At 32.9% G+C, this 13,274-nt stretch overlaps 1 protein-coding gene across 1 annotated transcript in view; it reads right to left on the bottom strand.

The window, feature by feature from the left end:
- wake (ankyrin repeat and fibronectin type III domain containing protein wide awake) overlaps nt 1-13,274 on the bottom strand; it is a 97,736-nt gene that overhangs the window by 48,142 nt on the left and 36,320 nt on the right. The window contains exon 5 of the mRNA XM_013316455.1: nt 4,722-4,906. Within this exon, the coding sequence (XP_013171909.1) occupies nt 4,722-4,906 (185 nt within the window). The remainder of the gene's footprint in view (nt 1-4,721; nt 4,907-13,274) is intronic.

Genomic DNA, 13,274 nt, shown 5'->3' with positions numbered 1-13,274 from the left:
ACGCAAGCCATAAGCGTATCTATTGCAATCTTGAAATATTCTTTTCTATAAATGTGATTTATTAAAATAAAACAGAGAACCTGTTAAAGGGTTATGGAAATAGAGTAGATAAAAAAATAAATACTTATAGTTAGCCCTAACCTTTAAAACAATAATGGCTTAATATTTTCCTAAATAAAGTAGCTTTTGCGGTATCCAGAAGAAGATTTTGATAAACGGTTGAAATTCCAAATAGTGTCACCCAACCTAAAGTAATCAAATAACCACCAACTTACGTTTCAAACTGCGTACAAATGACCAAAACGTGTTATATAAGCGCCTGTAGTAATCGTCACAGCAATGTTATATAAAGGTGTTTCCTAACAATGAGAAAAAATTGAACAAGGCGCTACAATGACAAAGACCTTTGTGTACAAACACATTAAATAAGATAAGTGCTACAATGGGAGACAAAAGCCGCATTGACCTATAAATGCGAAGGTGCCACGTTTGGAGTGCGTGGGATGAAACGAGATTAATGTGGGACTATCGGATTCCATAACAACAAGATAAATAAAAGGCTTCTAAAATAAAAATGGTACAAAGTCATAATAATAAAGTCACAATTATAAAAAACTATAAATTTTGAAACATGCACTGAATGTAATTAACTAATCTTGTCTCAAACACATGCGTTTGAGTATTTATAAACAACCGTTTTTAAACTTGTAATAACAGCCCTAAAAGCGAGTCTCTACATAGAGTATTTTATGTGTGGTATATTTGTTTGCAAGGTTACACCTATATACTTATTTGCCACTCTCGAGTTTAAAAAAAAACAAAACAGATATGAGATTACTTTATTTATTTAACATAGATAACCTATGACTAAAAAAACAACCTTAAAATAAAAAAAAATTATAAATAAAATTTTAAAAAGAAACAAAGAGATCGGACATAGAGTATCATTTTTAAAACATCGTTTTCCCGGTTTAATCTCCGTAGGAATTATTCCATGTCCACGAGTCATTTACAACGCAGCCACTCTCCTCGCTTTGCCGAACTACATTGCTAGAAGAACATTACGGCTAAATTATTTCACTGCTTTAAAGTTATTTAGGATGTGCGACAAAAAACAATTTTATTTTAAAGAAAAACATTTTTTATCTAAAATGTACAACTAAAAGTAACATTTGTCGTTAAAAATTATTATTATAATATTTTTTTAAATATCGATAAGAATTTAGGAATCATAAGGGTCTTAACGAACATAATCCAGCCAAAGTCAAAACGCCTATTGTTTGTAACATCGCAATCAGTGATAGTAAACTATGTTGCTATTAAGATACGCAGGCGTTTTCTCCGTTCATTAGGCACAGCTTAAGGCGTGCGAATAGGCATAATATACCAAAGGATTTCTGAAGTCTATATAGGTACTCACTTAATTGTTTGAAATAAATAATGCATTAATTTGTTGACTGGAATAAAAATATTCATAACAAAGAAAATATTTTAATAAAGGAATTATATCAAATGACATAGATTAATTTCTTAAAATTATAACGTATAAAAATATATTTTACCTGTATATGTTTGTCGTCATATAGTAAAGGCTAATACAAAAATAATCTTGAACATTTCCTACTCCCACAAAACATTATTCTCATCTTACTCGGGTCATTAGTCAACAAATATTAAAGGGAATGTGATAATAAATGTCACAGTGTCGTCTTACATCCAAATCATCGAATTACGAAGGATTCAGCGAATCATTAATCAGACGAAGACATTCTTTATTTACGCTTATTTCATAATAACGTTATCGAGACCTAACGGTTACTTTTGAAATTAAAACTACAGATATACTATGACTAAAATATGAGTTTCTTTTGTATATTTTAGTTGATATCTTTAACAGTGTGTTTCTGAAAGGAATTTCCATGAACCGGTGCCATATTGTAATACAAAATTTTTGATAGATCGAAGGTCATTGACTCGCAAATAATGCATAATATTTTTATTCGTCGCTTACATATAGTAAGAAGTGTTATTCGAATACATCAGTCGTGCTATTTGCACGATATTCCATCGATTCCTGTGGTACGGAAATGATTCCATTTTGCTCTAAGTGACAACTCGATTTGGCCAATTTGCGAGCGACAGTTTTAAAATCAGGCAATTTTCGAGAGCCGCGCCACAACTGGTTAATGTACAAGCCTAGAAACACTACTGGTGACTATAAATTATCTTTATTTTAGTGTACAGTTTATCCAAATTATTTCATAGTATATATTTGTTTAATGCTTTATCCATATTTCAAATGTTCGATGAATATGTTAATCAAGTAAATTAGACCAAAAAGTTATGTTTTACCGAGCAATTAGTTAGCCATAAAATAAAAAAAAAACATAATAAATTCTTACAACCTTCTTTAAAAATCAATACCATGAACATCGATTCAGTAAACGGGAAAATGTTTTTCGCCGACTAAAAGTAAATAATGTTAATAAATGTAAATGAAATTTCATCCGGATCCAAGATTCTTAATCAAATACTGAAAAACTCCATTACCGAAATACGCTGATTTTGTTACATAGATTGCTTGTTCCATATTTTAGTCAAATTCCGAGTATTCCGGTCGTCTAACTTTGATTTCCGGTTATCAAGTCACACACTCGCTCATTGCCGGAAGTAATGTAGGAAAATTACGTCACATTTCTCTGTTATTAGTAACGAAATTAACACTTTATTAAGAGATTTGACCAGCTTATTAACTTAAATTATTAAAATGAATATAACTTCATGGTAATCAGTGGAATAAATAATAAAAATCTTTAAGACTGACAATTGTTCTGGGAATAAAAACTCGGAACCTATTGTAAGTTTAATTGTTACGAAAGTATTAGCATATCAAAGAAAGAAGGTTGTTCCTGCTATCTGAAATGATAATATAACTAGCTATCGCCCGCAACTCCGTCCGCGCGGCATTGAAAAATAGATAGTAGTCGAGTCCCAGACCTACTGAACATGTATGTAAAATTTCATAAAAATCGCTCAAGCCGTTTATTTATTATTAAAATACTATAATATAATTATAAGTTTTCTCGTTGTCATCTCTTTCATTCTCTTTGAAAGAAAAGAGACAGCAATATATTTTGTACAGATGTTTCGTCAGTGGACGACAAGCAAGTCCTTGTTTCATTATAATGAAAAGTTTAAACACCTTGTGATTAATGATACAGATGAGTAAGCAAGTTACTTCTTGCACGGTCTGAAGAAGGAAGATAAGTAAGGATATTAAATTTAATTAACGAAAAATTTATTAACAATAAAAAAGATAGAATTAAGCTTAATTTCTATTTCATTTATAATACGCTTTCATATACTTAATTTGCATATTATTTAATATAGTGCAATTAGGGAAGTCGATTTCTTAAAGGTATTTCAAGGTCATCTAAAACTATTGTTTGATTTAAGGTAATTAATTACCGTATTATACAACGTTATCGTAATTTGTTCAAACTTTTAGTATTTGTTGAATTTAGGTTCGTGGTTAAATAAATTTCGAAACGCCTTAGATAAGTATCAGCAAGATTTTCCGACCCCATAACCTTGATATTTGCCTGACAAGGCATTCTAGCGTTTTCTTTCACCTTGCATTTATATAGATAATATTGATCACCTTGTAAAATACGTGATAAGAAAAGTTTATCTGGAATTTTGTTAGTATAAATTAAGCTGAGAATCATAGCAATTTTTTTTCTACTAAAAATAGATACTTTAGGAGAGCTCGCGAAGATTTCTATCTTTTTACAATAATTTCATTAACATACCAATATTATAATTCAAGGAAACAGATGAGAATACAAAAAAATAGAAAATTTGCAAGTTCTTTATTTAAACCAAAAGCAAAAAATACGTCTACTAGGCTACGCCATTGCTACGCCGTAGCGGACAAAGTAACCACTTATTATTGTCAAGAAGATATCGTTACGTAGTTGCCAAGTCAAGAGGATTATTCAAATTAAATTTTAATGGCATTGAATATACACAGAAATAATTTTGTCACGGTTTTCATAATTTATATCTAACAAAGTAGAACTTTGTGCAATTTGTTAAAAGTAATTTTATATGAAACTGGCTGTCGCCCGCGACTCCGTCCGCGTGGATATATAAATAAACTTAATATATAGATAAGTTAAATAAAAAGCTGATCTTCAAGGCAAAAATTCGAAAAAAAAGAATAAATAGTATCCTATGTCCGTCTCCTGGCACTAAGCTACCTCCTCACCAATTTTCAACCATATCGATGAAGCCGTTCTTGAGTTATAAATAGTGTAATCAACACGACTTTCTTTCATATATATAGATAATTATTTTAGAATTTCTTGATTCATCATCTAATCTTTATCTTTCCTAAAATATATTCTTGTTGGTAGGTTAAAAATGACTTTAGATTTATTATTTCTTATCTTTTTAATCAATGCGTCTATATATGTATTAAGATACATACAAGGTACAAATTCAAGGAATTATTATTATAAAGAAGAAGCAGTGTTGAATTTCAGTGACAAATCTATAATATAAATATATTGACATTGTACAGTCGAGTAAAGTTATGATACAAGTCAAGCAAGTTCTTGTTTAAGTAAAAATAATCTCAAACTTACCTCCTTGATTCTCTTGAGCGCGGGCTAAATGTGGTTCAGTACTGTTGATTGTCAAATTAGTTGTCAACTTACCCGCTTGTCCTCTCTGACTTTTCGCTCTCCTGCCGACCGCGGGGGAGACGAGGCTGAGCGCTCTATCAGCTCTCGCAGGGAGGAGTAGCGTGGGCTGGCTTGGTTCGGAGTGACGCGCGCAGATCGCTGCCTCCACCACTGAGTCTATGCTCGCAGACCGAGGAAGTTGACCTGCTGAGTCTCTCCTGGGGAATAAGTAAGAGCGTCAAAATTTGCTACATAAGAGAAATAAATTATTATCAACTAAAAACACTTTTCGGACCGCAATGCATATAAAATAATTGTGATACGTACAGGGACAACGCAACGCAAATACGTCAAAATGTTAAACTACTGGTGGTCGCCTGGATATTATGCTCACAGCACAGTTAGTGTTGCGGTCTATGGACCCTTGTATACAAAGCGCTCTAAGAGCCCGTGTATGATTAGCTGTCTGTTTGTGAATCTCAAGTCGCTTTCTACAAACACGGCGCATTTACTCATCTTATATTATATAAAATTCTCGTGTCACAATTTTCGTTCCCATACTCCTCCGAAATGGCTTGACCGATTCTCTTCAAAATTTTTTATCATCATCTATTTTTAATCCGTGAGTCGTGGTCGACAGCTAGTTGTGTATATATTGAACAATGAACATATTAATTTTGGCCGCTTGAAATTTAATTTTGTTGCACGATTTGTATAATTTTATTTTATATATGAAAACATGTCAAATGTATTTATCACATCATTCCCTGAGGACGCGCGGGTCGTGACATCGCCGGCTCGCTGTTTACCGTCCTATTTGCATTTTAATCGAACTAAAAACTTTCTTAGATCAAAATCTCTAGGCGTGTTAGCGAATTATTTAAAGCCACAGAGTATAAATACGGAGATTTTATAAGTTACAAATTGTTGTCAATGATTTTACAAAGAATTATATATGTTTAGTCATCTTCAACTCGCTATAGGTGACTAGGCCATAGTCAACCACGCTCGCCCACTGCGTTGCTTTCACACATATCTATAAATTTCTTCTCAGATATGTGCAGGTTGCATCACGATGTTTTCCTTCACCGTAAGAACGTCGGATAAATGTACATATGTAAATCGAAAAACACATTGGTACATGGCGGGAATCCAACCCAGGACCTGCAGATTACAAGTCAAGTGCTTAAACCCCTGATCCACCAAGTATTTAAATAAAGTGTTCCCGAGTTATATATCGTAACTAAATAACCCAACAATTTAGTGGCCACAATTGTAACGCAAATGTAACGCAAATGCCATTACTATGTCTTGTTTTTACATAACAACGGGTCTTAATTATCATGAAAATTTATTGTTTTCAGTAGACTGAAAACCTTTATGGTTTAACAGTCTACTGCTAAAGTTTTACAGTAATTAACAAGCGGTAAGAACAATTTTATAGCGTTATTCGTTTACGAGAGTTTAATCTCTAGTTATGTGTTAATGATATCATAAACTAACCGATATAGCATTATCACACTATGAATACGAACTCATATTACTAATATTTTAGTAAGAGCGTAAGCGAAGAGCTTCGACCAACATCTCAAGAAGCTCTCGCTAAACAATTGGATACAAGAGGAAGTTATCCTAGAAACGCGCGCATCGTGAGAAGGTTTCTGTCTCTGCAGCCCTGAGCACTGTTTGTTTTAGTCATGGGACTCCGCAGCCGGTGGTGCTCTATTTTGATATAATATATTTTGTATAATTTTTATTTAGTTGATGGATGTTTGTTTGTAGATATCTCTACAACGGTTGAACGGATCTCGATAAAATTTGGCATACATGTAGAACATACTCTGGATGAACACATAGGTTACTAATTAAGTTATTTTTATTCCACGCGGACGGAGCCGCGGGCGACAGCTAGTTATGTATAAAAAAATATAAAACTTGTACATATATATGATATGGTTGATGACGTCATACAAAATAATCAAATGAGAAAATCTTCGTTACTGTAGTATTGCAAGTTGAGGTTTACGTTGCGGGTAAATAAGACAAAAGTTATATCACAATATACGCAATTCATAAGTTACAGGACGCATTTTATGTTTTATTTTCATGTATACATATTTACTTGACAACTTTACGCATCGTTTTATTTCATCAATAGCTTTGAACGATTGAAGAATCTTAACTAACTAAATACGTGCATTGAATACTTTTTTATTAACATGTAGAGTTTGTAGTGGAAACTTACAGCATACTTAAGTAGAGTTTGATATATTGATGTGTTGTACATACAGCCAAGAGCGCTTGTTTCACGACGAACTTTGAAAAGGCCTTGTGGCCCGACGATGCGCATTACCAATTAGAATTAAGGTAAGGGCTTCTACTAAATCTCATAACTTTTAATTGCCAAAACCTTATTATAATACAATTTTATCAAGGCGAATGTTTAGATGGTTGGATAGATGGATGGATGGATGTTTGTTTGAAAGTATCTCTGGAACGCCTGCATGTAATTTGGCATAGATGTAGAGCATAGTCTGGAATTACACATAGGATTCTTATTAAGTTTGTTTTTAATTCCGCGTGGACAGAGTCGCGGGCGACAGCCAGTTAGATACATTATGCAGTTTTTAATACTATAATATTCTTTATTCTATGCTGTTAATCTTTGGAAATAACTATAAAATATCCTCTATTAAGCCCAGTATAGCGTATTTGCTCTGTTTAATAATCCTCATTTAATTAATTTTCTAACTAGTTTATCGAGGAATGCCAATAAAGCGCGCTATCATTTTTACTTAGCTTGTTCCTAAGACGTTTATTGCGAGGGCGTTGTTTATTACCAACATTATTACACAATGGAAAACTAATGTCCGTTCAAATTGCGACAAAAAGAAGGCAAAGGGTTCCCATTGATCGTAAATATTTTGACAAGTTTTAAGTCATTGTTTTATTAAAAAGTAGCTGTCGCCCTCGACTCCGTCCGCGTGGATATATAAAAAAACTTAATATATAGATAAGTTAAATAAAAAGCAGCTATCAATACATAAATTCGAAAAAAAAATGAATAAATAGTATCCTATGTCCGTCACCTGGCTCTAAGCTACCTCCTTACCAATTTTCAACCATATCGGTAAAGCCGTTCTTGAGTTATAAGTAGTGTAACTAGCACGATTTTCTTTTATATAAGAAAATCTACATCACTTGTATAACGTTATATACAACAATATTTACCTATATATAAGATCTAATACTATTTAATTGATAAGTTGAACGTGTATTATATGTTGTGGTTGTGCTTAAATAAATAAATAACAATTGAACACAAAAAAAGCGAAAATATAAATCGTGAGCAATAAATAAAACGTATTTCTTACGACAAAGTTTACTCGTCCGGGAGTTATGGTATAATAGAATGTCACAAGCACGTATTTTAATTTTGCAACATTAATGTAATTAAAATGGGTCCGTTTACGAAATGTTTTGTAGAAATGAATGCCTCAAGCTTTTATCAAATGGAAAATGAAAGAAGTGTTTCGTAATAAAATGTTATAATTTAATCTGTATTTATCTTAAAATTAACGTAATATTTTGTCATTCTTAATATGAATTTAATACATCCGAATTCGATCAAATTGCTTTTACGTATGTGAGTAATTACAACTATTAATTGACCATAGAGGTTAAAAAGGATTTTTTTTATATCATAAGGTGGCAAACGAGCGTGGGGCCGCCTGAAATCGCTGATATAGCGAAGTGACCGTTGCCCATGGACATACGCATTTGCATATGCGTTGCCTATCTTTAATCGACGGAGGGGAGGATGCACAGAAGAGACTTTCGCTTTCCATGCATCCTCTCATCCTGAAAGGATAATTTTTGACGCCTGTCATAGGAGGTTTCAAATCAATAAAATAGAACTGGAAAATTTCAGTAGTAAAATATCGTACGTTGTATTCATACTTTAAATTACAGAGTGTTTTATTAAAATTTAAGTGAATTAATAAAATTATCATTTATTAACATTTGAGAATGTACATTTTGAAGATGGTGACTGATTTCCGGTGGGAATCGATGCGGTGGGGGCGTCGACGAGCTGTAAAATTTGTGTTAACGCTATTTGACAACCGTACAGCGTTCACGGACCTATAATTAAAATATACTATGCGAGTTTCTACAATATTTTAGGATTTTTTTTCGGAAAGTTTATTTTCGGATTACAATATAGGAATTATTAAGAAATTGTTTGAGAAAAAGCTTGATAATAGTAAAAGTTTAAAAAAAATGTTTAAAAATTTGTAAAAATTTGATTTTTGTTATAAGTTACGCAAACAAGTCGAGTTCGCGAAATATACGTTTGTTTTCGATATTTTAAACGTTTAATATTGCGGCCAACTGTAAAAATTATAATAAACCAAAAGATAATGATTACACACAGACACAAATTTTAATTATTGTATAGATTTCGATGATTGACGTTGATAAAAAATCAACCTATATTTAAGAAACATGAGTGTTATAAAATTGATTAGTGAATGTGACGGGGGAAAACACAGCGCCGCCGGCGACAGGACAATGAAAAAACGTCCAAACGACCGTCAAATAGCGTCGATTCGAATTACACGCTCCGACAAATATCAAATCACGTTTCGCTTCAGCGCTGTTTGTATCGGGATTATACGAATGTGAACGTGTTTGATTTTAGGTTTTTCATCTATTTTTGGGTTAAATGAATACATCGCAAATTGTAAATTTAATTGTATTTCCTTTTTTGTACCAATGACATGCTATTTTTTGCTGGAATGTTGTACCACAGTGAAGGTCTGTAACCCAAACGGATTTACCGAATTTAAAGTGTTAGATTCGATTCATATTTTTCCCGGAATCATAGAGGCACTCAATCGAACTTAATCAAAATATACGTTATTTAAATGTTTTAGAATAATACGAAATTGCTTATCATAGTAATAATTAATAGACATGATTAATACATGAATTTTGTTACTTCCACGGAACACAAAAATTTGCGAGCAAGAATTCGTAACGTAGATTTGTAAAGTCTGAAATGGGATATAAGTTCCATTGACAAATCTCGTACAAATTTTAAGATATTTTGTCGTTAACGTTACGAAAATTTCGCAACTATTCGTGATAGACCCTCTGTTCGTAAAACAAGGTGTGTAAGTTTTTCTGTAAATATTATTAGTTCGGTTCGTACGAGCGGATAATTCGACAAGAGCGTTGTTGTCCACACCTGTGACACGCATCGTGCAAGCCTCGCTGTTGGAAACCAATTACGTTCCGAACTATTTTATTCCATTTTGTATGTATTAATACTTTATTTTATGTAAAACATGTTTTTATCTTAGGTAACTTTATCTTGCAGGTGAAAGTTATAAAACAAAATTGTTTCCTTAAGCTTTATAAAAAAGCTCACTATTTATGCTAATCTTATATGTATACTAGCTGTCGCCCGCGACTCCGTCTGCGCGGAATTAAAGAAAAACGTAATTAGTAGCCAACATGATCTTTCAGACTATGTTCCATACGTATAAGAAATTTGATCGAGATCCGTTGAGCCGTTCTGGAGATACCTTCAAATAAACAACCATCCATCCAAAGATTCGCATTTATATTAGTAAGATTTAAGGCAACACTTGGATAATTGTATTTTTAACTGAAAACTGGTAAACGAAAAAGCATATGAACAGTTTTTAGATTTATTTTCTTTAATATGCGCAAACGGATAGCTTCGCTTTTACGCAGAGTGCGGGATAGCTCCAACACCATACTAAGAGGCCTTAGCGACAAGCCTGACTGCCCGATAGTGCGACACTGAGTACGTGCACACGTCGTATATTTACCGACGTAATATTTTTTCTAATATGTGTTACCTACTGTTACATGAAATAAATAAATAAAAATAAATATAGATATAGTTTAATTAATATAGAAGGTTCATGACATGGCATAGTGTAAGAGTTTAGTAAGTAATTTATTCAAGACATGGCAGTGAGGCAGCGCGGGTAACGAACGTGATTTGCATTTAAATGACCCACCACTGAACTGACGGAATAAAGAAATATTATATCAAGTAAACACTAAGTAGTAATGTCGCAAAACAATATCGCGATTAAATACGACTTGGTTTGGAATTTAAAATTTTATTTACATTTTTAGTCTCGATTCTTTCTTTATTTCTAAATAGATGTCGCCCGCATCTCCGTTCTCGCGGAGTTTTAAAAAAAATAGTAGCTCATGTGTTAAATCATTCAAACTTTCGTGAGACATTATACTAAACTGATATAAAAACGGCTAAACACTCACGTATATTTGTCCGGTGGCGGCACCGACTAGTTTCGAGCCCATCGGGGGCCCTTCATCAGGATGAGTGTTACTAGTATTATTTCGCGGACGCGGGCGTGAACGATAGGCTCGAAACTATTCGGTTCCGCCACCGGTCGAATATATGTGAGTGTTTAGCCGTTTTTATATCAGCTTATGTGTTCTTCCAGACTATGTTCTATATGTGTGTCAAATTTCATCGTGATCTGTCAAGCCGTTCTGGAAATACCTTCAAAGTAACATCCATCCATCCATCTAAACATTCGTATTTATTATACGATTTCTTCTTGCATTCCGATAACTTCGTTTAAACGGTTTACCGTTCTCTCGTAAGATAACATCAATTATATCCGTGAATAAATATGGTAAAATTTTATTTCAGTTTTAGTAAATATTATTGTCTAGGAATCCATTAGTAGATAAAATCTTTCACAAAAATATTATTCAAACATAATAGTGGGGTGTATAAGGATAATATGAAGAATCGATAGTTTGAAATAAGAAAAAAATATTTTTCTACTTTGTTCCTTTTCATATCAAACCTTTTTCGGCAAATTTGACCTTATATAGCAAAGGGTCGGTAAGAAGTTTTTATTATTGAGAATATGGTGATTGTTGCGTTAAAAAATTAACATTTTCTGAGTACTTTAAGACCATAAAGTGTATTGCGATTATCTGTATTTTTAACTTATACTAATATTATAAAGAGGAAAGGTAACTGTTAACTGCTTGTTTGCATTGTATGGCGCCAAACTTAAGCACGAATAAAATCACGGACAACTACTAGTGTTTTCTAAGATTGATATTCAGTATTATCACGGTACAGTCAGTCGGTATTTTTGTATTTTTTAATTAATTATTTTTTATTAACATCACATAGTAAAACACCAACCGCGGGTTTGGTAAGAGATGACGATATGTTTTATCCAGAAATGTCGGTCTCAGAAACCCACGGTAGATAACATAGTGACACATTTATCAAAGTGATGAATATTCCATATTTGAACTTATTCGCCACACGTCTGAAAGGGATGACAAACATGAGGTAAGTGTAAACTACAGAATTTACTTACTCATCTTTACTCTGAAGGAATTTATTAGTAGGCAAAACCCGAATCCCTAGATGTCTTATCATTTGTACCAATATGAAATTCGAATCAATATTTACTTCGTAAGTCTTTCACTGAGTTTTTGGAGACTTTAACTTAATCAAATTAAGAATTATATTTTTTGTTTTAAGTTGTTATCTTTTATATGTTTTCTTATTCCATCTATAAGTAATACTTTTAAAGAAGGTGCACGTTTTACATGAGGCTGAAAAATGTATATAATAATTGTTTAACAGTGGTAGAGCCCGCTTTAACATCTTCGCATGAATTGTCCCGGCTCGCCCGGTGAAATACCACGACCATACAAAAGACAGGCGTGAAGTGGAAGCAATTCCGCGTTTCGTCTGACGAGTGTGCATCCCGGAGGCCTAATTTAGTCCTCTTTCCCACCCTTTTTCTTATAAGGAAAGGATGGGAAATGTAAGTGGAGTTTCCGGTTGAGAGGATCCATGGAAAGGGAAAATATTTTTCTTACTTCGCTATTTCAGCGATTTTAGTTGACCGCTCGCTCGTTTGCCACCTTATGATATAAAAAAATATATACAAACCATAGTCGTAGGCGTATTTTATTCAAGAATCGCTGTCAACGGGGATCTCTATAATTACGTAAATGATTTTGCAGGAACTACTTGACCTGAGTTAAAAGATATATATGAATTGCCTACAATATATTTAGTTAACTAATGCCTCCGTACGAAGTCACGACGCTAGTAGTCTTAAATTTAAAAGACCACAAACTGGAGCTAACAAACGAAGGAAACGACTCAAAGTTTTAGTGTGATGATTATGTAAATCCGTTCTCAAGATACAACAAGGTACGACGAGGAAGTTTCAGGTGTTCGTTGATTATTCAAGCTTCAAGCTGTTACTAAACATTGCGCCTGAATTAACAAGCACGTCGCGTTTATATTATTCCAGTTATTTAAACACGCAACTAATGTTTTTTTCGGTTTGGATTGTTTAAACATCACTATAAAATGTATTTATTTATTTAAAGGTAAAAAAGTCGGTATCTACCTTTACATTTTTCAATTTTCTTTTTATGATAATAACTATAAATTAATTATAATATTAACTATTGATGCAGGAGAAATATTAATTGAATCTTTATAACGCAATGCATTGCACCATATCA

The sequence above is a fragment of the Papilio xuthus genome, unplaced genomic scaffold, assembly GCF_000836235.2.
Source record: "Papilio xuthus unplaced genomic scaffold, Pxut_1.1 DF826945.1, whole genome shotgun sequence".
In the NCBI taxonomy this organism is placed as follows: Eukaryota; Metazoa; Arthropoda; class Insecta; order Lepidoptera; family Papilionidae; genus Papilio; species Papilio xuthus.
Note: the sequence above shows the minus strand (reverse complement) of the source record. Positions and strands in the feature narration are given on the sequence as shown.